A 26,319-nucleotide genomic window follows, 5' to 3' on the forward strand; every position below is an offset into this window, starting at 1 on the left:
TCTTGACTTTGCCTCTGTGTGGGCACGTAGCTTTCCAGCACCTGTTTTACCACACTGGCTGAACATGTGAGCCGAACTGAGTTAGGACTCCTGTCTACACCTGTCCATCTGCTGTAAGTGAGCCAGTCAAGGGCAGAACCTGGTCGGTTAAAACATCTGAATGTAACCAAAACTTCTCTTTAGTTTGACTTGGGGGCTTAAGTTTAATGCCTTATTTTTTTAGATTGTCATCTTTAAAATTAATACTTTTACTTATTAGTTTAAGAACAAACTATATAAGAAAAAAGAAAAGCATTTAGTTCCTTATAATCCTGGTAGCAGTGAGTGATTTGTATATATTATTATCTCCACATTATTCTACCTGGTTATAACGTCTTCTTTGGATAAATGGAAGAATGGTGTAAAAAAATTTATTTTACAACTTTGGAAATAAAAAATGCAAGAGAAAAATTAAATTAGATAATAACCTGAAGAAAATCAGCTTATTCCTCAGGATGGATGGTATGAACGGGCTTCACCAAAAGTAGGGTATTTCACAGTGTTTTGCTAATGTAGGAATCTTGAAGTATAGTGTTGACAGTTAAAGATGTTGGAAAATATAATGATTTTTAATGTTTTTAAAACCATGATTTGATTTTAAAGAAACTCTTATTTAAGACCTAGAATGTTTTAATAAATATGCAGTGTAATATTAAAAAAACCTAATTCTATTTTTTTTTTTTTAAAGAATGCACATATAGCCTAGAGACAGCATGTGAGATATATGGCCATTCATGTTCCTTTTCTTAAAGGTTTTGTTTTAAAAACAAAAGATCAAATATAGTTAAGTTATGAAGAAAAAAATGTCTTTTTCCTGAAATGTTCCAAGAAGCAGTCATCAAGAATGAACTAGTGAAGTAGAAAAACCAAGCCGAGAAGATGGCAGCAAATGTGAAATGTTGCTTGGAAGCTGGGTCAATTATTTCAGGAGAAGCAGACAGAAATAATATGATTCCAAAAAGCAGATGCTTCTACCTTCTCAGTAGAAACGGATGGGACTTGTGCTGTACCCTGTAGAAGATATTCTACTTTATCATGATAATGTCATTAATAGCATTGCATTAGTACATAAAAGTCTGTTTCTTTACAATGTCAAGGAGTGCCTGGCTGGCTCAGTCAGTAGAGCATGTGGCTCTTGATCTCAGGGTTGTGAGTTTGAGCCCCACACTGGGCATAGAGATTACTTTTTAAAAAATAAGAAAATAAAAATAAAAAAAGAAGCAAGAAAAGAGGACTGTGTTACAAACAGAAGCAATACGTTCAACCAACCACAAGAGAAATAGTAGAAGGGCACTTTCACCAAAACCCCTGGTAGCTTAGGAGTAGAAGCTGGTGGCCCCATAGAACCCCAGGGATCTAAGAGACCATGGTCCCAGCACGAAAGCCATATGCACCCCTCAGGGAAGGCAGGAACAACTTTTGCTTTTAAAATTTCGAAGTTCTATTATCATGATCTCTTGTTTGATGACTTTTATTTCCCCCCATCCTTGCCTCACAAGAGTCACTCAACTGAGTGGTTTGTGTCGTCCCAGTAGTCAGGAGGAACGTAGAAGCTCCTTTATTTTAGAGTCAAGTCTGGTCTTCTTTCAAGAGCAGGTGACTTGTTTCTCAAGGGCAGTAGACTTCTTAGTGACACTTATCTGCCACAGGTCATCGGAGAATATAGGAGTGACAGTTAGTGGGTCTGGGTAAGATGTCTCCACATAGCAGCAGTGAGCTCTCATGCCCAGGACAGCACTTACAGATGGACCATTGCAGCGTTTAAGAACTTGTCTGGTTTGGGAAGTCTCCTGGGCAATGCCCATCCCAAAGACCCCTCTTAGACTTGAGGTTTGAGCAGGGGTAACAAAGGAACAGTTTCCCATCCACACATTTGCCTTAATGGATTCACCACGGAAGGGCAAAGGCAATTTACCTTGGGCACATGCCCTTTTTCCTTTCTTTTCTCTTTGGGATTGCACTTACAGAGTTGGGTGGAAGTATAGATCTCCTTAAGGACCAAATTATCTGAGCCCTGAATGGTAAAGGTCTGCATTAGCTCTATGACTCTGGTTTCCAGTGATCCCAGAACAACCTCTTTAACTGGGGACTCATCCTCCATGGTGCAATCCTCAGAATTTTGTCAGTGGTGAGCAAGACTATCTAGCTTCTCCAGACTAAAACATCTTTATTTCAACTAAACCATCCCCACACTTATATATCAGAAAATGACTTGAGATTTTGAACAAAATGACTTCGAATACTCCTTCCAGGTCTCTAATTCTTCATCTAAGCTTTGGACTAAAATGAAAATGAACTCCATTGTTGTTTGGAAGTCATGCTTATGGGTTGAAACTAAATGCTAAGTCAAGTCTCAGCCTTCAACTGTGACACCAAACTCCCCCACATTAAGTTGTCCTCCATCCCTGACAATTTTCCTTTTAATTAAAATGCAGCCTGATAGGCAGAATCTTGTGGTGCATAAAGCAGTTATGTGATTCACTCAACCGTTTGTATGCATGTATGACCTATTTAGCCTTTAAAATCCTATTTAATGCCAAAAACTGCATTAAAGAATTCAAACAAAAGCTTGCAGGGAGTCCCATAATGAGACTGTTTTGATTATTCCAGTGATTAACCCATTTCCTTTCTCTTTGGTAATTTCATTTAGAAAAGTAGTCATTTTAAGAACAAGTAGATTTTCTTTATTGCTTTTCTAGTTTGCTGTGAAACTGGCAAGTGGCCAACCATCTGTGACACTGTAATTATTACAGTTACTTAAAATTTATCAAACCTCTTCAGGTGCAATGGAAATAATTCTCCTTGCCTACCAAGACAAAGCCAAGAAAGGCATGAACAAGACCCAACCTTGCTAAAACACAACAGAAATAACTTCTGAGGACGCTGGTGGAGAACATGGTGGTGCAGAATTGCCGAAGGGTTCTGAGCCACTGCCGCCAGGCGTCGGTTCTTCAGCATCCAGCAATCTACCTCTTCCTCCCACGAGGAGTGTCATCCATTCAGGCGTGCTTTCCTCACTGAGCACTTTTTGAAACGTATGAGTGTCAGCTTCTAATCTAAGTTACTTCTAAATAATTCTAGCAGTGTGGCCTCCTTTAGCCCCGGGTGCTGCCCTCCAGGAGTGAGAATCAGCCTGGCCATCCTGGGTAGGGGTGGTCTTCACCTAGATGGGCTCCCTCAGACAGCGACATCTAGTGGCCAGAAGACACGGCTAGCCACTGTGCTGTCAGCTTCCCACCCTGAGGGATGATGGGCTGGTGTTAGCTCCTTTTTTTCTTTCTTTCTTTCTTTTTGCTTTTTTTCTGTTTTTCGGTGTTAGCTTTTAAAGTCAGGGTGAACACACGTTCAGATCCGCCTGGCACACACTGGGTGCACACTTATTGTCCAGGCATAATTATTAATAGTGCCTGTTTTCACTCTTGGAAGCGTTAACAGTTTGGATAATGAATTACACAGCCTACTTAATGCCTTATTGTATCTCTCCCATCTATTAGGTGACTTAGCACATCACTTTGAGGTAATAAACTCAGAAAGATTACTCCCCATCGTGTAAAGTAATATTTATCTTTATCTAGACTGAAATTATCCTTCAAGTGTTACGGGATTTTTTTTCAGCTCTAACGCTGAGGCGGGGTGAACAAGCTCATTTGATAGATTTTAGTCTTACCCACACCAGGCCTTTGTCTATCCAGATGGAAGCCCCTAATTTTTGTCTATTCCCAGAGACCTGCTCCCTCTGATCATTAGTTTTCCTTGTTAATCAGCCTGCAGTACAGTGTTTGGACGCGACTTGTCTGGCTGTCTGAGAAGTGACACACAATGGCTAGTCCTTTTAGGCACTGATGTAAGGCCATCTGGTAGGTGTGGGATTTCTCAGCTGTATTATAATTTTTTTGAATTAAACATTTTTGACTACATAGAGAATAAAGGGCAGAGACACTGCCTAGGCGGCCAATAGCGATCCTTCTGTTTATGCTTGCAGAAAGAAAAAAAGAAAAAGGGAAGAAAGGAATCAAAAAAGAAAGATCAGTGTACATAATTAAGAAGCAGAGTTATAAATTCAGAAACACTAATTGCAAGTAAAAAAAGAACTTCATTTTGTTGCTTTTTTTATCCCAGGGCCAACCTGAAGGGGTAAACATTTTAAGGGTTTATTAAAAAAAACTCCCCAGAAGGGTACATTTAAGTGGACCAGTGATTTATTCCTTTCCAAGAACAGGAATTTTATAGGAAAAAAGTACTTAAGTAGTAGAAGAAAAAAAAAAGGAACATTTTTAATAGAAATCCTATGCTTGTATTTTCTATTTTGAGTTTAGAAGTTAGATTCTATTTAAAAAAAAAAAAAAAGGTGTACAAGTGCCTTCCCTGTGCAAGACATTTTGCTGGGCCAAAAAAATGGATCCTGTCATTTCAACATTACAGTTTGTTTTCCTGTGGAACATCGAGAGAACATAATAAATTACAGCTCTCTTGCTAATCTTACTTGGTTCTCTTTTTTCTTCATGCTAATAGTCACAAAAATCACTCAAGTGCTGCCTTATCTTACCTTTGCAAGAACTTCCAAGCATTTAGGAAACCGAGTTCTTTCTCACAGGAAACTTAGAATTCGCGCGGGGGAGACTGAGTAAACATGCCGCACGCATTTATCGTGTAGACTCTCTGGACTCCAAGCATTTAAGAACTGCTGGACCCTTGGACAGAGCCTGGGTTGAAGTTCAAATATAATTCATCTTTGATGAAAGAACCTCCTTAATAAAGTGAACAGCACATTATCTTTATTATTTTTTCATCTTTGTGTTTTTTCAAGGAAAAGGCTTTTTCTTGAACTGAGTCACATTTTGAGGCAAATTCTTAGTGTTAAGTGCATAGGGTTGTATTTATAAAGGTAGAGCATACTGGACCTCAGTGGATGGGTGCGCTAAAGGATCGGTGTGCTGCTATTCCTATTCTCCTGGGAAAACAGGGGGGGTGTTTTCTTTTTAAAATATTTTAAATATGTAACTCAGGTCTTTGCAGCTTGCCTAATTTTCGAGGTCCGATTGTGAACGCACATGACAGGAACACGTGAATTTATATACATCGTCTCGAAGTACTGAAGGGGTTGCTAGTGGCTGCGGTCAGAGGGGTAATGACAATGACAAGACACCGTGTGGGTCCAGAGCGGAGACACAAAACAGCCCTTCTTAATAAACGCTGTGTTCTGGAAGAGCGCTCGTCTTTTAAGCCTGGCATTGCGCCAAGGGCAGGATACACAGAACTTTCTCCTTTATAAGACACTTGTTTCTTGGGGAAACATTCGTGCCATTCTACATATGTTTTAAACACAGGCGTGGAGGCCGTAGCCCCAGAGCCTTCTTAAGGGCTCAGTTAAAAGAATTAATTTTGCAAATTACAAAGGTGCTCAGTTTAGCTTTTCAAAACTACAGCTCTGAGGCCAACTGTGCCTGTCCTAATTTGGAAATATTTTCTTTCTGGTTTGTATTTTGACATGGATCCTGCTATCTACTTTCATGGCTATTTCCAGCATCCCTTGGGAGCTCCTTCCACGGTCGTCATAGTGCAAACACTCAAGAAAACCAAGAACTCAGTGCTTTCATAAAGCATTTATTTTTATTTGAAAACATTATACAGGCATTACATTGCCACAGCCAGTCCATAGGGGAGCATGCAAATATCAAAAATGGAAAGTTTGTTCAACTTATCGGTGTAAATCTCCTTTTTGGTTCAGATTTTCCACTTGCGGTGTCTGGATTAGTGTGCTTTGTTATGTGGCTTGACAATAGAATCCTACCCATGGGGTAAAAATCTGTCCTGGTAGCTAGCTGGGGACTACTAAGCGGTTATAACTCAAAAACAAACCCCAAACAAACAATACTACACGCTCGTCAAAAGGTTAATAGCACAAGTTAGCAATATCTAAACTAAACATTGAAACATTTTCATGGGACACAGTGGTGCAAATTTTTCCATTGCTTGGTCTACCTGGTTGTGTACTACAGAGTCTGGAGCCGTGGGAAGGTGTGACCAAGGCAAGGGCTGTCCCCAGTGGCGCAGGTTTTCAGGGAGGAAGTGAGAATCAGTACTGACCCCTAGCGGGGTGAGGGGCGCTGTGGTTTGCTTATCCAATCCAGTTCTATACGAGTTGCTAAAGTCTCACTTGTGGAGGAGAGGGTGGTGGCGGGGTTGGGGTGGGGGTGGGGGGGTGCAGCGAAAAGCTGAACTTTCTGCTGGTGTCTACTGAGGCTGTGAGATTTCAGAAATGAAAACGGCTAGAGTTAATGTTGCCCTACTCCCAGTTCCCACCCGCTCCCGAAGGACCAGTGCTTTTGCACAGAGAAGAGATTGTTCTTTGTTAATTTCTTTTCTGTCCGAAGGGTCAATCTGGGACTCCTGATCTCAGACGGTGCAACATGTTATCAGCTTTTTTAACTGGAGACGAACCAACACGGTGAAGGACCCCAGTGACGTGAAGGTCTTGTGCACAAGGACACTGGATGGTAAAGGGCATACAGTGAGTTCACCTTAACATTCACACTTGGTTTCCATACAATGGAGTCAATTAAAATATCCTAGAAAATAATCCAGATGGCCAGTTCTAGCCATCTGTTGATCGCAAACCTTTTCGAAATTTTAATTTTAAAAAAATTCCCAGTCCACTGAGTTGTCTTGGAATAGCTTCATCCACTTGTTTCTCATAAGACTTTACTAAGTGTCTACAAATTAGTGTCATAAGAATGAATAAAAAAGACTAAAACATTTGGCTTTAAAATAAATACTAAAAATGCAATAAATCAAGCAAATTATGCCAACCGAAGGAATGTAAACACAAAAATAAAACCACAGTCTTTAAAGGTCTTCAGATCTGAATGGACAAAATATTCAGAGAAAGGTATTTAATTGGCTTAAAAGGTAGCAGAGAGCAGACACTGGCAAGTTGTTTTGACATTTTTTTTTTTTTCCTTCAAAAATAAAGCGTATTTCTGAAGGGGCTGAACAGAGATGACCATCAACTCTGCATATCTGAGGAGATAATTTTTCTTCCCCATCTCCAGGGGCAGGACTGCACCCCCTGGGTAGAAGGCAGGCAGAGGGGCCCCCTGCTGCTGACCAGCCATCAGGGGACCTGTTTGCCTGCCCAGGATTTAGGCCTTGGGCAGGCTCTGTGGGAATTCTGATGGGGCTGCAATCTGTCCTACTTTACGCGGACCCCTCTGGTGTTTTGCTTTGTTTGCTTAAGATGTATTGATACGAACTGCCCACAGTTTCATAAGCATTTATTTTTCCTTTACAATCCCTGTACTCCATTGCGGATTTTTTTGCATGGTATTGAAACCAGCCAAACTTAAAGACTATTTCACATACTGACACATAAAATTTATTCCAAATCATAGAGGTCTGTGGTGCTTCTTGATTGTGTGTGTGTGTGTGTGTGTGTGTGTGTGTGTGTGTTTGAAAAAAATAGTTACTTTAAGGGCAACACAATTACACTAGTAACATATCCCTCAAAGCCTTATCAGGATCCTGCGATGTTCTCTGTATCCCTAAGAATATGGTGTTGATATATTCTGCGGTTGCCAGGGATGCCAAATACGACCAGGAGGCCATGCTTTTCATCCACGCCATCTTTATCACTACCAGTGGTCAGATCACTCCAGCCATTGTCAGAGACTGCTCCACATCAGCACCTTGACTTTGTTGGGAGGCCACGCAACCGGTGAAACCCCACAATGAGGGTGATGTCCATGCTGGTGGAGCTTAAAAAGGGTGTCACACAATTTAAGAGAGCAGGGGCCATGGCTTCTTCCAATGACTTGAATAATTTCCATAGTATCACTAAAGAAATCTAGGAATTAAAGGCAAAATCAAATATATTTTTGGAAGAGAGGGTATAGGGAGGGGCAGAAAGATTTTTTATATATATATATATATATACACACATATATATGTATATATATATATATATAACTCTAAACGCAAATGATATTATTATTTCTGGGGTTTCCTACGAGCCGCAGAAATGGAACATTCCTTATCCTGTTATTACAGGGACTTCATTAGCAGAATTACGTGGTACAACAAAAAGGCAATGGCCCGGAGTAATCAGAGATGGAAATATAAAAAGGCTCAAGTGTTTTATATCTATTCCTAGAATAGAGAATTATATGGTCAGTTGCCCCTCCCCACAAGGGTCCCAGCACAAAATTCTTATCGAGCAGGCAATCCAACGGGTAACAGAGGAAACCATCAGCCACCAGGTCCCTAGGCTAAGGAAACTTCTCAGGGGTGGAGCTCCTGTGGCACGCAGCGTTCATATAGACTGTGCAAAAAAATAAAGTATGATTCTTAAAAAGTGACTTGCCATAGAAAAGGGGGACTTCTGTTAACTACACGTGGGTCTGGCGATAGTTCTCGTCAGGAGTACAAAACAACCTCCTGAAAGTTAGTGTAATAACAGTAACAATAATAATACAAATAATAATAATACTTGCTTTTAATTCAAAAGTTTTCACAGTAATTAATGCAGGAGGGTCGCGATCAGGATACACACTAGCTAGGCGTCTTGCTAAGTCAGGTGGGTCGGAGCCCGTGTCTCCAGGGATGGTTAGCTTGTGCCTCTCACAGGCTTTCAGATTTGCTACCTTGCAGTCCACCTGCATACACACACCTAATAAATACCTTTCTCTATGTACAATACGGAGATGAAGGGCGAACAACGTGGCCACGGAGGTGACTTCAGTGGGCGGGGGGGGGGGGGCCTCGTCCTAGGCCACACGCACGTGGGGCTCCTCTTCGGTCTCCTGGCCCAGGCTGGTGTAGGTGACCGAGGGCTCCACCTGAGCTGTGGTGGGTAAGTCCACGACGGGGCCCGAAGGATTGCGGAACTGCTTGTACACTCTGGGGTCCTGGGCTATGTATGTGGAGGTGGAGGAGTAGAGCACCAGCCCGATGAGGATGGTGAAGAAAGACAGGAGATAAAGCCCTGAAAACTGAAGAACACGACAGCAAAGTCACTCAGCCGTCAGAGCAGAGCTGAACAAGGCCCCGAGGGACCCGGGAAGAGCATTTCCCCAGCCGAGCAGGTGCCTTGACGAGCTGGCCAAGGCTCCTGATGGGCAGTGTAATGTTCTCTTCCTAAACTGCCTCGCTCCTATTGGTTCTCCTTATCTTTTTCCTCGGCTCTGCATTGAACACAGAAGAACACTTAGCTAATTGTCCCTAAAGTGCCAGTCTGAGTCCCTGATGTGGGGGAGCTAGTTAAGCACAAATTAAAATACGTCGAGTTGAAAGCAAAAACAACAAAACAAAACAAAACAAAACAAAAAATCTCTGATATCCCTCCACAAAGCCTTGGTTGTTTGTGGCTTCATTAAACCCGGAAGAAATAGAGATGTTCCATTTAAGGTTGTAATGAAGCCATAAACACCAAATCCCTCCCTGACACAGCTGCACTGGGCACTCTTGTTGTGCCTTCATTCAGTTCAGACACTATTTGTGTTCCTCATAGGAACTGTTACCGACTTTTGTAACTATCTTTGCAAGAAGAGATTATCCTTAGATGGAGAAAAAATAGTAAGCATTCCATTCTTGCTCCACTAATCTGGAAACAATCAGAGCTGTATAGGTAGCATCCTGCTTCCTAAAGTATTTGCTTGACAATTTATAGAGATTTGTGGGGAGGGGGGAGAAAATATTGGTTTATACAAGGGCTTGTGAATTTATGTATATTTTCAAAAAACAACATCTGGACTTTTTTTTTTTTTAGAACTTTTATTTATTTATTTGACAGAGAGAGTGAGAGAGAGACAGAGCACGAGAAGGCAGCATAACAGGTAGAGGGACAGGGAGAAGCAGCCTCCCCGCGGAGCAAGGAGCCAGACGTGGGCCCTGATCCCAGGACTCTGGGAACAAGACGTGACCGAAGGCAATCACTCAACCAACTGAGCCACCCAGGTGCCCCGCTTCTTGGCCTTCTTGAGTAGTTACACTGGAAGCTGTTCCTTGAGTATCTACTGAGGTGGGGGGGAGTAAGGTTACAACACAAGTGTTGTCATTTCTATTTCACTCATTCGTTCATTCGTTCACTCATTCAGCAAATAGTTTCTTTTATGCCCTTCTATAGCAAACAGGGAACTATATACTGGGGAAAGAGAAATGAGAACCTATGGTCGAGGGCTTAAACATCTGGATGGAGAGACAGAGGTACAGGTAGACAAAACACAATGCACTTGTGAATGCCAAATCCCGTTTTAGTCAAGAGCTGTCGTTCCAGTCTTGGCCACGTGCTGCATCCATGGGCAAACAGAAGACCAGTTTGATTGGATTTTCCTATTCATTTTTCATGCTCATACTCTAACAGAACTAAAAACTGCTGAAAAGACAAAAATTAACCGGAAGCTGGGACAACAACAGGAAGAGGACGCAGAGTCTATAAAGTACGTTGCAAGGCTACAATAGTTCAAAGACATCCCTAAGGTGAAGAGTCCATTACAGTGGTGGGTTTTTTCTCTTTTTCTTTCTCCTCTTCCCTGCTGCTGCTCCTCGTCCCCTTCCCCCTTTCTTCACCCTTTCCTCCTCCTCCCTTCTCCCTCCCTCTTTCGACCCCCCTCCGTCTCTCTCTCTTTAGCAGCAGCAAGGTAGCTAAGACTAAAGACAACTTTCTGATTTTCTTTCTAGATCATTCCTCACCCTGTCGTTCAATTCCTTTACTCCTCGTATTCAAACGATGTGATAATCCTTCCTCAGGCGGATTTATAGACTAGACTCAGCTTGGAACATCTTCACTTGAATAACTTGAAACAACCAATTCAGTTTTTCCCAATGTAAAGAAGTGTGCTTTATTCTTTGATCCATGAATTTGTTGGCAAGGTGAAATGGGAGGAAAAGAAGACCATCAGATCTATTGCAGGTGATCTCAGAAAACCAATTTACCCCTACACCTGCTTCCTGAAATTCTACATTCAAGAGCTGCAGTCTTTACCTGAAACTCTGGTGAATGAAAAGGGTTTGTTCCCAACACTATAATAATTTCATATATTTTGTTAATGACTTTCATTTCCAAACTCCACGGACATGTCCCTAGTCTCAAGTGAAGAGCCATGCTGCTCGCAGGTGTGAGCTGGCCTCTACGTCAGCAGCCGAAGGCGGGGAGATTCCAAACTGCCTTCTACCCACACTTTGGATTCAAATCTCAGCTCCCCTACTTTCTAGCTGTCATTTTGGACAAGTACATTAACCTCCTCAGGTCCAAGTTGCCTTATCAGTGAAGTAAGGCTAATAATTGTTATCTATATACAGGTAGCTATATAAAGAGTGGCTGTAAAGATTAAACTCCATAAAGCAGGTAAAACCTTTAACCGATGCCTATCTTGCAGCAAGCACTCAACTCATATCACCTTTGTTGTCATGAGTACTGTTTTGTCGTTAACGTCTATAGCCTTATCTTATAATGAGTGGTCATATATGAAACACTTTTATGTAATCATTGATTACATTGCCTTTCTCCCTTAACTATGGGACAGTGTCTTTCTCGACCAGTGTCAAGTGTAGAGCCTGGCATAGTGTCGACATCTGTTAAGTGTCCTTTGTTCTTTGTACTTTGAATAAATGAACAAATTTAACCACATAGAAGTTTCAGATTAAAGAAACAAACAGTAAAAAGTCAGCCTGTACCAGTGGTGTACTTCAATTTTTTAGCTTTAAACTTGATAATCCAGTATCCTTTCTCATACATACAATGGCAAACAAAAATTCATTGAAAGGGAAGTCAGAGTATTGACCCTTAATCATTAATTTCAAAAGTCATCTTCAAACCTAGGGTCAGTCAGAGGAGAATGACCAGACAACAAACAGGGAGGGATGATTCAAGAGTCTGGGTTGAAAATGGGGGGTGCTGATCAGTGGATTGGCACAGAATGTTTCATAAATTTGGGATGGACAGGACTTGGCAATGCGGGAGGAGGGACAGGAAAGGATCTCATGAGCAGTATCCTACAACAAGGACGTGAATTCCTCTCAATTCCTCCTTTCAGTTCCAATGGTCTGCCTTGATCAAGACGACAAATATTTAAAAACCCATCTTTGTAAAGCTAATACCTTTGTCATTGTATGCACAAATACCTGAATCATCCCTTTTTTGGACATGGAGCCTTCAAGTTGAATGATACATCCACTACCCAGGGTTCTCCTGGGACTCAGCTTTAGAATGACAGCACATATTTTACTTCCCATGCATTTCCATTTATTTCATGCAGAAGTCATTCTAACATTGTTCAAAATACAGATAGCATGGGATTTTATATGACAGAGGCACCCTGGAAGTCACCCAAGAGTTTTTATTCATAGATGGTAGACAAAATCTTATTTAGCATGCATGCCCAAAAGGGAACAGAAAGATATGCATTATGATTCATCTGGATAAATACTGAATATTAGAAATCACGGAGGAAAGGTCTGATTTTCTTTTCTCTTTTTGGATTGACAGAAAAAAGAAAACTGAATCAGGATCCTCGATAGGATGATTCCCAGGTTTGGATGCTGCACTTAGCCTGATAGCGCATTCTTTAAAAAAAAAAAATCTGTATACTGTATATTCTAGGCTGCCTATGTCATTTGGTGCAAAGAAATAGTCATGCCTAGTTGCCTATCCAAAGAACAAGGAGTGCCCTGGGCACTAGAGGAGACCTGAAGTTACACACAGGGCAAGGTTCGGGTGGAAGCTTGCTATCCCCATTGATGAGCACAGGCTGTTGGTGGAAGTGTGCGCGGTGGTCCCAGTCAGTGGTAGCCCATCAGAAGACGCTCTATGTTCCATGCTGTAGACACACTCACACCTGCTTTTACCAAACCTGAAGCTTTGAGAAGCTGAGAAGGGGTGGGCCGGCACTAACATGACCACGCTGCCCACAATGTTCACTTTGCTGCTGTCTTTTCCATCCTGATGGGTCTCTTTGCTAACAAGGGTCAGAAAGCTCTCATGGCACATAATGAGAATGCCTGTGTGTTGCTTAAAGCAATTTGCCTGGGACACGAGCCATCATCCAGAAAGGGGTGGCTTGGAAGACTGATGATAAGACTTTACAAAGTTCCTCAGCCTCCAGTGAGGGATTAAACCTTGCTCTAAGGGTGCCTGGGTGGCTCAGTTGTTAAGCGTCTGCCCTCGGCTCAGGTCATGATCCCAGTGTCCGGGATCAAGCCTCACATCGGGCTCCCGGCTCAGCAGAGAGCCTGCTTCTCCCTCTCCCACTCCCCCTGCTTGTGTTTCCTCTCTTGCTGTGTCTCTCTATGTCAAATAAATAAATTCTTAAAACAAACAAACAAACAAACAAAAAACCCTCGCTCTAGCCAGCTGGCATCTCAGTATGATTACTATTTAGCTAATGGGACATTCGGCACATCAGTTAAGGACAGAACAAATTTTCATTTTGGCTTTGGTATTGAACATTAAAGCAGTTTTAATAAACTAATGACATGAGTGAGTCTTAAGCCTATACCAGTAGGAAACTACATGGCTTGAAAGCCATTTCACTTTTTACTTATAAATGTAGAATAATGGAGGAAGAGGGCAATTTTCAAGGGCATCTTTCCTTTTCTAGCTTGACCAAGAAGAGGGCAGGGGTGAGCAGAGAAGAATGTGGTCAATTCTCAGAAAGGCGGGAGGGTTCAAGGATGAAGTGACTTTGGGTTAAAGCTCTGCTTTTACTGGATTTATGTCCGAACCACTTCTGTATGATGGGCCTGCTTCTTCCTTCTTCCTTCTTCCCTAGGGGGTGCAGGCTTCTGTATAATATGGCTTTTCTAAGACTACTGATGTTGGGCTCTGGTCATTTTTGCTCAGCAACTGCACTGGGGCCTATTAATGACCAGAATGAATTTTTATTTAATAGATAATACAAAGTTAAAAGACTCTTTTAGCTCTTAAAGGGAGATAGGGTAGTTCTATCTCCAGAAAAGAAACAGAGTCAATGGAAAAAAGGAACTATGTCGCTTGTGATATGTAGACGAAAGATCTGGAAAAGAGTAGATGGTGAGGTTTCCAAGGAAACTGGGGTACGGGGGAATGAGATTTGGGTAGAGCTCCTGGAGTTATCTGACAAAAAGGGAGAGATTTAAATTTAGATCCAATTTTGTCTAACTTGGAGAGCCAAGGAACCTCAGAGAAAATGCGATTGGAAAGAGGGAGAAAATAAGGTCAAATTAGAAAGAATAGAGACACAGGTAAAGAGACTTCCTTGATAGCCAGGAGGAAAGGGGACTGCATAACTAGATACCCAGAAAAGGACTAATTCTCTAAATTAACCACCCAGCATGTATTCTTTCTCTCTCCATCTCTCACTTTTTACCTACATACACACACACACACACACACACACACACACACACACATACACACGCATGCACACACACCTGAGAACCATGACTGCTGACCTGATAGGACCTGCTTTCTGAACTTGAGAGATGATGAGTGGGGGAGAGAACACTATCCCTAAAGCCTTCTCATGTGTGGTAGGTGAGCAAAGGACAATATTTTCAAACTGTTGCGTGTTCCCAAGGCCATCTGTAAAGTGTGGAGGAAAGAAATAGCAGTATATCAGACCATGCCTCATCTTGAAGGCATTATTACTAAAACATAAAAAGACATGTCTTGCCCCAGCAAAGGGGCTCTATTGGATGCAAGGCTGCTGCTGCAAGAGGCATTCCATTTGGAAACTTGACAATGGTAATCGTTGAAAGTGGTTTCTGCACTGCACTGAAATTCAAGGACATTTCTAAGTGTTCTTATGCATGACTTTTCACACACACAAAGGAAAACAAAAGATACGTGGCTACAATAATGATTTCCTTTTTTGTTCTTATTTGTTTCTTCTTTGAAAGAGACACAGATGTAATTAAATCTTTCCACATTTTTAACTCTTTAGCAGAAAATACCTAGGAGGATAGAGGCTAGGAATTTGCAAACTTAGCGGTTGCTTCAAAGGTCAATACAACCATGGGTAAGTAGAACAATAAAGGGCAGTGACTGGTCATTCCCAAGGTCAGACAGTACAGGCTGGTATGTGGGAGGTTCAAAAGCTGTCGGGAAGAATTTCCATGCAGGGAGATTGGTCTGGCAAGTTCAGCAGCAAGTTATGCCTGGGAAAAATTAGACTTCTAATTAGGTTTGTGAAAACTATCCTGAATGATCTACAACGTAAAATAGTGTCCTTTCGGGGCACCTGGGTGGCTCAGTGGGTTAAGCCTCTGCCTTCGGCTCAGGTCATGATCTCAGGGTCCTGGGATCGAGTCCCGCATCGGGATCTCTGCTCAGCGGAAAGCCTGCTTCCTCCTCTCTCTCTCTCTCCGCCTGCCTCTCTGCCTACTTGTGATCTCTCTCTGTCAAATAAATAAATAGAATCTAAAAAAAAAAAAAAATAGTATCCTTTCCCTTATACTTCCATCCTCTGTGATATAAAATGCACACACAACTGTAAATCAGTTGGCACATCTAACCGTGATTTCTAGAGACTGAGAACAAATAATTAAGTCCATTCTGTTCCCAACAGAAAACCAGGTTATGCAGCTGGAGATCCTTGGTACCACAGTAACTGAAAGACTCATCAGGAACTAAGTAATGCAAATGGCAGTTACCAGAGAATCACAATTAAATATAATGCTATATAAATATAATGCCATAGCAGAGTTTTAAAATCCAAATATTATGGGTTGATAAAATTGGCTTTTATAACTATGGGTTCCCATTTGAGATGTGAGTTGAAGAGTGGACCCTTTGGGCAACGACTAATCTGCCAGGTGTGCTGGGGTGGAAGGGAGAGGACTGCTCACCGAGGAGAACTCATCTCTCGGCAGCTGTGTGTATCTCAGCTGGTTGTGGACCACACCTGGAGCTTGGGAGTGCCGTGGTGAGGAGCAGAACCAGGAGAGGCTGGTCCTTGCTGGGCAGGCTGTCAGCCACGGTCTGCCTGGGATCCTGTGAGGAAAGGCTCTCCCCTGGGCCTGATCTATTGCTGCTGGGTCTGAGCCAATTGTTATTCAGGGCAAAGCAACTAGACAGACTTGGCTCCACAGAAATGCCAACATAAGCAAGTTGCTGCTTGACCTCCTAATTCTGGCTCTGCGTTAAACTAACAAGATCATTTTTATTATTAGTAAGAGTATTACAAATGCAAAAGTTGGGCTCCTGAGTTTACTGAACTGGAAACACATTGCCTGGAAAGGCCAGAGCTTTTTAAAATTCTTTAGAACGGCCTTATTGTTGTCCTGTCTCCTACTCTTACCTTCTCGTATTTCTCATCCCCTCTTTTCATTCCTTTTTTTTTTTTTTAAAGATTTTATTTATTTATTTGAGAGAGAGAGAGAGAATGAGAGGGGAGAAGGTCAGAGGGAGAAGCAGACTCCCCATGGAGCGGGGAGCCCAATGTAGGACTCGATCCCAGGACTGCCGAAGGCAGTTGCTCAACCAACTGAGCCACCCAGGCAGCCCCTCATTCCTTCTTTTTTTAAGAAAAAGAAAAGAGCTAAATTTTTCTGGCTAAATACTGCAATATTTCTTTCTTCTGAGTCATAAGTCATAGCATGGGAAGTATCAAATGAGAGCGTGGCACATGATCTACCCACAAACCCACAACTCGGTTGTCTTCAGAGACCACCAGCACCGATCTCAACCCCTCCCTCCCGGTTCTTTCTCCAAAGGCGATAGCAGGTAATCCAAATCTGTGCTAATCTCATCTAGACAGAAAATAAATCAGTGAGTGCCTCAGTCAAAATGACAAATGGTGTCTCTATCTATACCAACAAACCAATGAATTGCAAAGATTTAAATACCTGGAGAACAACTTTATCCTCCAAGCAGCGTGTTGTTAAGGAGAGAAGAAGTGAACAGGAAGGCGCTGACACCGTCACAGGACAGGGCAGTGCCCCCCACTGCGATCCCAGTTCGGTTTATGAGGACTTCTGTTTGATTTGCAAAACCAATTCATCTGGCACTATAAATCGTGCAGCCAATCACCTCCAAGGCCAATGGGGGTTTTTTATAGGCAAATATCTTCCCCTGTGAGTAATTTCACACAAGAGTACAGCAACAGGGAGCTAAAAATGGATTTCTGACATTATCTTGTAGATGACAAACATTTTCACTTGGGTTGATGAATTGATAGAACTCCTCATTCATGCACATTTCTATTCTCTGCAGTCCGGCCAAAGAAGACCAGAACAGCCCCGCCAGAAGTGGAAGAAAGGGGGCCTGGTCTGTGGGAGTGTTTAATTGTAGGCTCACTTACAACAAAGGCCATCAGATGGCTCATTTATGTCGATTTTCCGTGCTTCCTTCTTCTTATCACTCATCAAAAAGGGATTGCATTTGCGTGTGAGGGACGCAGACAGTGGCCTTCACTCCCATGTTACGACTCTTGCATCATCAATCTATTTTCCCTCCACACAACACACAGGTCACACTGGGCTACAGTGATTTTGCAGGAAACTGAATGTGAAAGCCAGTGAACGAGATTTAGTTTATGGAAGTGGAAGGTGTTACAGCTCAACTTACCTCCAAGAATTCCTGTTTCGTTACACTGGAATCAAGAGGCAGATATGGGAGGGGCACCACACCCTATTTCCCCCAGTGATCCACGAGTAAAATTTTTGCTTTCCATTAACGTATTGCTCTGCGGATCTAAAAGTCTTAGTTCCAAAGGGAGGAATGTTTCAGGGGGCGCCTGGATGGGTCAGTGTGTTAAGTTTCTCTGGACTTCGGCTCAGGTTGTTATCTCAGGGTTGTGGGATCAAGCCCCGAATCAGGCTCTGCTCTTAGGGCAGTCTGCTTGAGATTCTCTCCCCCCCCCCGCCCACTCACTCTCAAGTATGGGCTCTCTCTCTCTCTCTCTCTTTAAAATAAATAAAATCTTAAAAAACAAAAACAAAGGGAGGAACGTTTCTTCCAGGAGACACAACCGTGACTCTGCTGGACTGGGAGTGAAGACCGCCACTCAGCTGCTTTCAGCTTGTGCTTCTCAGCGAACAAAAAAGGGGGTTCTTGTCACTGTGCCGGCTGGGATGATCGATTTTGGTTACCAAAGGGAACCGGGCTCCTACTTCATGAAGGAGGGAAGGAATAATGGGTCTGGGACACGGGAGATGCCCAGGCATTCCTTAGTATGACCATGCCCTGTGATTATAGTTAATGGGAAGCATCAACAACCCAATCCAGGCAGAACTACTAATGGCTCACATCCTTCAGGAATGAAGGTTGGGTCACCCCACCGCACCCTGCCCCATCCCTCCTAGAGACAGAGAGAGAGAGAGAGAGAGAGAGAGTGTGTGTGTGTGTGTGTGTGTGTAAACATATACGTATATGAGACTTTTGATGCAGTGCTTGGCACATAGTAAATGTTCAATAAATGTCAGCTGTTGTTAGCTTTATGTCACTGAGACTCAATGCTAAAGCATGGATAGGTCCGAAAACTTTCCTTAACAGTTCTTTCTGAAAAGTTCAGCATGCATCAAATTGAACTGCAAATGCATGCAGAGAATTGGCAACTTAAAAGAAGGGTACAACCATCAGTCCATCTGGGGCGGAAGGCTTTTTTGTCAGTGCAAATAACAAACTGCTGCCTGATCATTTGAACTTATTAAGAATCCTCCTAAGTTCCTATTCTGCTTTGCTCTATTCATTTAGAGCAACTACTCCCCAGCACCACAAACCATCTTTGAGAATATTCAAGTTCAGCAATGCATTTTGCTTCCTCCGTGTGGTAGGCTGAAAAGTGACCCCTCCCCCCACCATTAAAATACATCCACATCTGAATACCCGGAACCTCTGAATGTTAAGGGTGTTTGAGTAAGTTAAACATTTTGAGATGATAGGTTATCCTGTGTGCTACAGACTGAATTGTGGCTACCCTACCTACCCCCCTTTGAAGCCGGGACCACTAATGTGTCTTATATTTAAAGACGGGGCCTCCATGGAAGTGATCAAGGCTCATGATGTCATAAAGGTGGGTGAGTGTCCTCATGAGACACCAGAGAGCTCTCTCTCCCACATCCCTCACCTCCATGTATACACACGGAGAAAAGGCCAAGGAGGACATAGTGAGAAGGTAGACATCTGCAAGCGAGGGAGAGAGCTCACCAGAAACTGAACCCTGATGGACTCTGATCTGGGACTTCCAGCGTCCAGGTGTGAGAAGTAAACTTGCGTTGTTTAAGCCACCCAGCGTGTGGTATTTTGTTAGGGTAGCCTGAGCACAGGCTAATATACCCAGGTTGAGGTGGGCCCTAAATGCAGTCACATGTATCTTATTAGAGGGAGGTAGAGGGAGAAGGTAGACGCACACAGAAGGGTATGAGAAGATGAAGCAGAGGGAGATTTGGAGATCTCCCCTTAGAGACTGGAGAGAGAGAATCACAAGCCAAGGAATGCTGGCAGCCATAGCAGCTAGAAGAGGCCGGGTACAGATTCTCTCCCAGAGACTCTGCATGGATCATGGCTCTGCTAAACTGTGGCCTGGCATACGGTACATGCTGGATAGCAGGGTTGTGCAAATATACCCTGAATATCCCTGTTAATCACGGTCTTGAAAATGCAGAGATCTGGTCTTCCTTCTGTGTTCCCATCAGACAGGATGCACGGCACAGTGTGTTGTTCAGGGTTCAAGGTCAGGGGCTCAGGGGATGGCCAACCTGAGACAAGTGTCTTCTTTGCAATGAAGAATGTCCATGTGGCAGGCCTTTATTTTTTGGAAATGCTGGCCGGGCAAGGAGGGGAAGGGCTACTGAGAGTTGCAGGGTGAAGTGGCTATGATCTACAAACTGGCTGCATGTAGATCCTAGCACCAGATGCTCCCTGTGCATAAGGGAACCCGCATCCTGATCGCTGTCTCCAGGTGTCTTCTTTGGTCTCACTGGACCATCACCTGCCCTAGGCTGAGAGTCTGCTGGGGAGCAGCTGCACCCCACGAAACAGACTTTGGACTTCTGGTCCTCAGAATGGTGAGAGGAAAATTTCTGTTGTCTTAAGGCACCAAGTCTGTGGTAATCTGTTACAGCAGCCACACAGAACCAACAGAGTCAGCAGTGAATCATTCATTCAATAACTGAGCTTAACTGTGAGCCGAGACCCTTGTTATCACGTCCCTGTCCATCAGGAACACTGAGTTTCTACTGTTTCATGAGCTGGGGATACAGTGATAAATAAGATGGGTATAACTCCATTCTTAGATTCCAGTCTGTTGTTGGAGACAGACTGAAAACACTTGAAGGAATTAATCTGTAATATGATTTGGGGAAACACTACGAAGAAAGTAAACAGGTGGCTGGGTGACGTGAGAGTTCGGTGGAAGCTACTTAGATAGCAAGGGGGAGTGTTCTTTGCAGACGAAGCACTAGGGCTGAGACTGAAGCAGCCGTGGGAGGAGCTGGGAAAGAGCCGCCCAGGCAGGTGGACATCAAAACCAAAGGTGCCAAGGAGGAAAGGGCACAGCTAGTTCTAGAACTGGAAGGGCAGCCGATGTCGCTGATGTCTAACAGTAGAAATTCATGGAGTGCATCCTCTGTACTAGGCACTGTTGGATGCAATTTACACTATTCACCTTCTTAGTAACTCATGAGGAAGCCACGATTATTTCCCTCTTTCTATGAGGAAAATAGGGAAACACAGTATGGTGAGCAAGTGTCAAGAGTGGAGACGGGAACCATTAAAACGCATAGGAACACTGTGTAAGCCACTAGAGATGAGCAAGGCATTTAAATTTTGCTCAAAACGCAATGAGAAAGAAGAGTATTCAGCAGAAGAGAGTGTAATCTAATTGGTGTTTTAAATGGACCACCCTGGCTGCTGGTAGGTGATTAATTGCAGGGAGTAAGGGGAAGCAGGCGGACCAAGAGACTATTGCAATGGTCTAAATGAGAGATGATGGTGGTCTGAACTAAGATGATGTCAGTAGCAAGAGAAAAGAATGCATTTTAGAGGAGAATCAACAGAGAAAAATTAAGACTGAATCTCAATGACTGAAGCTGAGTGTTTTGAGGTATGTGATTCTTTTCTAAGCATTTCTCATGATGCATTTACTACCCTATTTTCATGTATCATTTCCTTAAACAGAGAAGATCTACACTTAACATCTTCTACAGTACTAGCATAAACTCTTATGCTTTTAATCTATGAACTTTTAATCTTATGTATTTAATCTACGAATGTCTCCCATTTCTTCATTGGTCTCCATTCTTGCAACCTGAGAACTATTCTAAGAAGAGAACTGTACTTAGGAAAGCACAATTTAAAAAATAATACTTAAATTTGATAATCTTGGCAAATGAACCCACTGTCAACTTCCTCCAAAGTATTTTCATCTCTTATCATTTTTTTAAAAAAACCGACCCCTCAGAGAAGTACAAAGTACTGTGAGGAACATCTTGGAGCTGAGGAAGCAGGAGGTGAGGCAGGTTCAGTAGGGTAGAGTGCTCAGGGTAAGGTCTTGAGGCAATAGCTGACATACTGCCTTGACCCTCCTAAGGTCTCCCAAGGCCTGACCCTCCACCCAATTCTCTCCCCATTTCCCAACTGCTTCATTAATTGCATCGCAACATAGTAATTCTTTTTGTTCTTCCACTCCTTCCTTATTTTTAAGCTTCTAAAAGCAATCCATATCTCTACTGCATAGGCCAAGGACACAACTTTAATTCAACAGATCTTGGAATAACCTTAATGGATTATTGATGAAGCTGGATGCTGTTCTTTCTCAATTCATAGAAATGACCAATCATCAGGAAATATTATCATGCCTGTGGGAGGGGGAAACCTTTGACAAAATGAAAAATGAACTGCCCTTACAACCATACTGGAATTCCTTATTTCCTTGTCTCACATGTACCTGGTAATGGCAGGAAAGACAGAAAAATGAGATAAATGGATGAGTAATCGATCGTAAAGAACAGCATGATGTCACAGATGTCATGGGGGAAATCATTTTGTGGTTTTAATAATTAATCAATTCTTTTTCTAAATAAAATTTTTGGTACCTGGCAGCGCCTGGGTGGCTCAGTGGGTTAAAGCCTCTGCCTTCGGCTCAGGTCATGATCCCAAGGTCCTGGGATCAAGCCCCACGTCGGGCTCTCTGCTCAGTGGGGAGCCTGCTTCCTCCTCTCTCTCTCTGCCTGCCTCTCTGCCTACTTGTCTGTCAAATAAATAAATAAAATCTTTAAAAAAAATTTAAAAAAAATTTTGGTACCTGATGAACCGCTGCCACCTTCACTTAAATAACCCTCAAGATTCATTTCCCAATTCCAGAATATCACTAAGAAGTAGTGGCATTGGGCCTAGAATATTTGGTTATTCCATAATAAAATCTCACAACATTATCATCACTATATTTCCACAGTATCGCCTAATCCTCAAAATCCATGGAGTGCTATCAAAAATGTGACAGACATTCAACAACACTGTCAGTTTCTTATTCCCCCTTTAAATTAAATTTTGTACTTGCTATAAAAATAAAATGACTGTCTTAAGACTTAAAAACATTCTGAACTTTGGGTTTGTTACTATTATATAAACATATTTTAAAAAAATCAGATATCTAGAGGATTTGGCATCCATAAACCAACAGAACCATAACCATCTATGATGTCTCTCCCTATAATTTTGAAGGAGATGCGAATGGTGAAGCATCATCACACTGTAGTGAGATTGGTCAATTGAGAAGTCCTTCTCTACCATCAAATCCATATGTGTGTATAAGGGCCTCTTTTCTCTGGATCCGTGATTCTGGGAAAATTAACTTGGTAATATTGTCCTTACCTGACATTGTTCTATCTGATACTAGTTCTTCAGAGGTGCACTCTCTGCATACAACTTTTGGAATGCACTCCATGTCTACAGATGCCTTTGACTCAGCCTGCTCTGTAAGTGATGACTTCAATATCCCTTCCCTCTCCCATCTTCGCTCAGGGCTACTGCTTTGCATTGGCACACCACTCATTCCTCTACAAAAATGAAAATGATAAAGCAATACACTGAAGACATTCCACTGGTCTGCAGTCACACCATGGGTATCTTTCTCACAAAACTAACAGATACAGCCTTCTATGCCACCAAGAACTAAAACAGAAGGCACATCCACCACTTACTCTAAAATGAGGTTGAAATTATTACAATTAGCCATAAGAGCAAGTCTGTACACTTGAAGTGCAAGGGATTTGTACCATTTTGTGTACAGCTTTCAACAGCTTTATTACTGTCACATTTTGCAGAGGAAATGGCTGTTTTCCTGGTGCTGAAGATCAGTGAAGAGTTTGCAAGGACAGGTGTAGTTTACATTGGGGGTCAGTCAACTAACAGATCTGGCAGCTGCCTGGTTTTGTAAAGTTTTATTGGAAGAGACCCATGTCCACGGTAGCACTGAGCAGCTGTGACAGAGGCTGCTTGGCTTGTAAAGCCTGAAATATGTAGCATGTGAACCCTTACAGACCAGTTTGTGGACCTCTGCACATGGAGACACATCAATAATATATAGACAGACATGGAAATATAGTATGTGATAATGACTCAGTTCCCAGTTTCACTGTGGAATGATAAATGATAATAAATCTGAATGTTAGATATGACTTTCCTATGAATAGAATAAATTTCTCAGCAAGCTGTCCACCCCTGATGTGAGCTCCACTCTCACACTCCCCCATGATACTGTAATAGCTACTGTGGCATTGAACTGGTTTTTCTAATCTCCATGTTCCCTTAAGATGTTCTCCGAGCACTCCATCAATTCAGACAAAGAATGAATCAAAATAGTGGCTTGCTATTGTGGAATCTTTTTTTTTTTTTTTTTTACTTTTCAGCTGGTCGCATCAACGTGAGATGTAAAGCGTCCATATCAAGCAACGGCTTTTTTGCTTCTTATGGGAAAATTCTTAGATAATGTTCAGCCTTGAAAACTGAAGTTTAACCTTGAAGGTTTCTTGTGGAGATAAGCCTTTCATTGAATAAATCATTGCCGGATCCTTACTGTGCCAGGCACTGTACTAGATATCAGGGATCTGACGGGGAAGGAGACATGTTCTCCCTCTGCCATCCAGGCTTACTACTTAATTCTTACATAAGGTCAGTCCTTTTATCTAAAGGTAGAACTCGTTAGCACACAGAGGAAATACCAAGGCAATCAATAACTGTGGAAACAGATGCCCACAGGGCAATAGGAAACGGCTACTCTCCTGCACTTTCGTGCCTGGTTCCACGCGGCATCAAGAAGGACCTGGGTTTGAAAGCGCTAACCAAATTCACATTCAAGTTCAACTGAGTGACCTTGCTAAATTTGAGACTCCACAGAATGGTTTACAATGTATTTATTTTTAAAATAAAATCACATCCCAAAAAAGACTTGAATGAGATAGAGACTAGGCATATGACTAAGTTAGCGCTTAGCAATATAATGAGCAAAGAGTTTTAGTTCTGTGAAAATAAGGAGGAAAACAGACACAAAGAAACACTTTCCCTTTGTGTTCCCTTTGTATCCATTAAAACTGAGAATAAACCATTTAAAATCTTCTAATCAGTGTCTGGTTGTAATTCGGTCCCATTTTTCAGTAGCAGAGATTTGTATTTATTTGAGGGAATTGCTAGTTTTATGTATTTTCAAAGTAAAAATAACTTTATAGTTTTATGATTATAAAAATAATATATGCATAGTTTCACCAATGCATAATTTATGCAATACTTAAAAGTGTGCAGAACATAAAATATCAACACTCAAAATTCTACCGTCATTAATAATGGCCTTATTTATTGAGTGTTCAGTGTGTCAGACACTGCAGTTAAGTGATTTACATTCCTATATTCATTTCTATAGAGGGAACTGGCTAGTTACACAGTATCTACTATTATGACCCCCATTTGTGGATGGAGAAATTACAGATAACAGAAGTTAAGTAACTTTGGCACAAGGCTGAATAACTTGTAGAATCAGGGGTTTCTGTATCGAATTCAGGGGTGCTATAAACCTAGGCAGAAACCCAGGATTTTTATTCTCACTGACATCTAACTGATATTTAGCATTTCTTCATTATAAATGTAAGCGATGAGCTCCATTAGTATTAGCAGTACCTTAGACTTTTAGCCAACAGAAATCACATACATTTTCATATCACATTAACAATTGCTGCAGATCTCTCCAGATCTGCACTCATCACTGCTTTGAAACAATAGTAGTTATCAAGTGTGCTTCTAGATCCTGTGATTTGCATATTACTATACCATCTCATTTAAAAATATTTTGAAAACTTTATTTTAATATAATCAGCCTGCTTTGTAATGCTATGTATTTTATTTTAGACATTTAAAAACATTGTGAAAGGGATCTCTCTAGGGTTTACCAGACCAACAAAGGGACCCATAGCACAGAAAAGATAGGGACCCCTTGGTAGAGAGGGAGCTGAAATTGACACCTGGGTGGTCTGACTCTGGAGCCTGGGCTCAGGCATATGACAACTCTCCCATTCTGTCTGCCCTTGGACGCATGTTCATATTTTGGTGAATATACTTTCAAGTCTCTAATTTAGAGAGAGTAGGTCAAGTGGTGATAAGGCAAACTCAGGAAAAAATCAAGGAAACATTCTCAGGAACAAAAGCCCTTTCCTACTTCCTCATATTCTCAAAGGAGGTGGGGTGGGAGAGGATTGGAATCTACCATTATCTAGGGCTCTTTAATGAACTGGGGGTTGGGGGGTAGTTCAAGGCTCCCAAGGCATTGCATCCCTGGGAGTGGGATAGGTCACAGACCAAGCCGACCTACAAATGTAAAGATATCAGAGATATTCTCAAACAAAAAGAGCCCAGAGATATGACACCTGTAGGCTCCTACTGAATGATAAAACCCAATAACTCAAAAGACTGAAAAGAACTGGAGGCAGTGCTCAATTTTTCAAAAAAACCAACAAAACAAATCCCAATAACTATAAAGCTCTGAGAAAAAGAAAATGTAACCTAGGAAAATTATCCTTTGAATACAAATATATATAAGAAACGTTTTCAAGGAAGCAAAGACTTGGAAGATAACAGCCCCTGTGAACATTTCCTGACAGACCCACCACCAGCCCAATGGCACTTTTCCAGGGACTATGAAGTGTCTCTTTCTTCAAGGCACTTGACTACCATCTGCAGGGAAATATTCCCTAGAGATGGGCAAATTGCACTGTGGACAGCCTGTACAACCATATACTGCTCCCTGACATTACCAGGACTGATGAAATCCAGCCAAGTAAGAGATAAAGCAAAATAAAGAATTCAGGAAAGAAGGGCCT

At 42.1% G+C, this 26,319-nt stretch overlaps 1 protein-coding gene across 1 annotated transcript in view; it reads right to left on the reverse strand.

The window, feature by feature from the left end:
* Positions 1-8,507: 8,507 nt before the first annotated feature.
* The window catches only part of SLC35F1 (solute carrier family 35 member F1), a 385,380-nt gene continuing 367,568 nt past the window's right edge, over positions 8,508-26,319 (reverse strand). Inside the window, exon 8 of the mRNA XM_080806664.1 lies at positions 8,508-9,026. Within this exon, the coding sequence (XP_080662790.1) occupies positions 8,802-9,026 (225 nt within the window). The 3' untranslated portion in view covers positions 8,508-8,801. The remainder of the gene's footprint in view (positions 9,027-26,319) is intronic.

This window comes from Martes martes, assembly GCF_963455335.1.
Source record: "Martes martes genome assembly, chromosome: 6".
NCBI classification, from domain to species: domain Eukaryota; kingdom Metazoa; phylum Chordata; class Mammalia; order Carnivora; family Mustelidae; genus Martes; species Martes martes.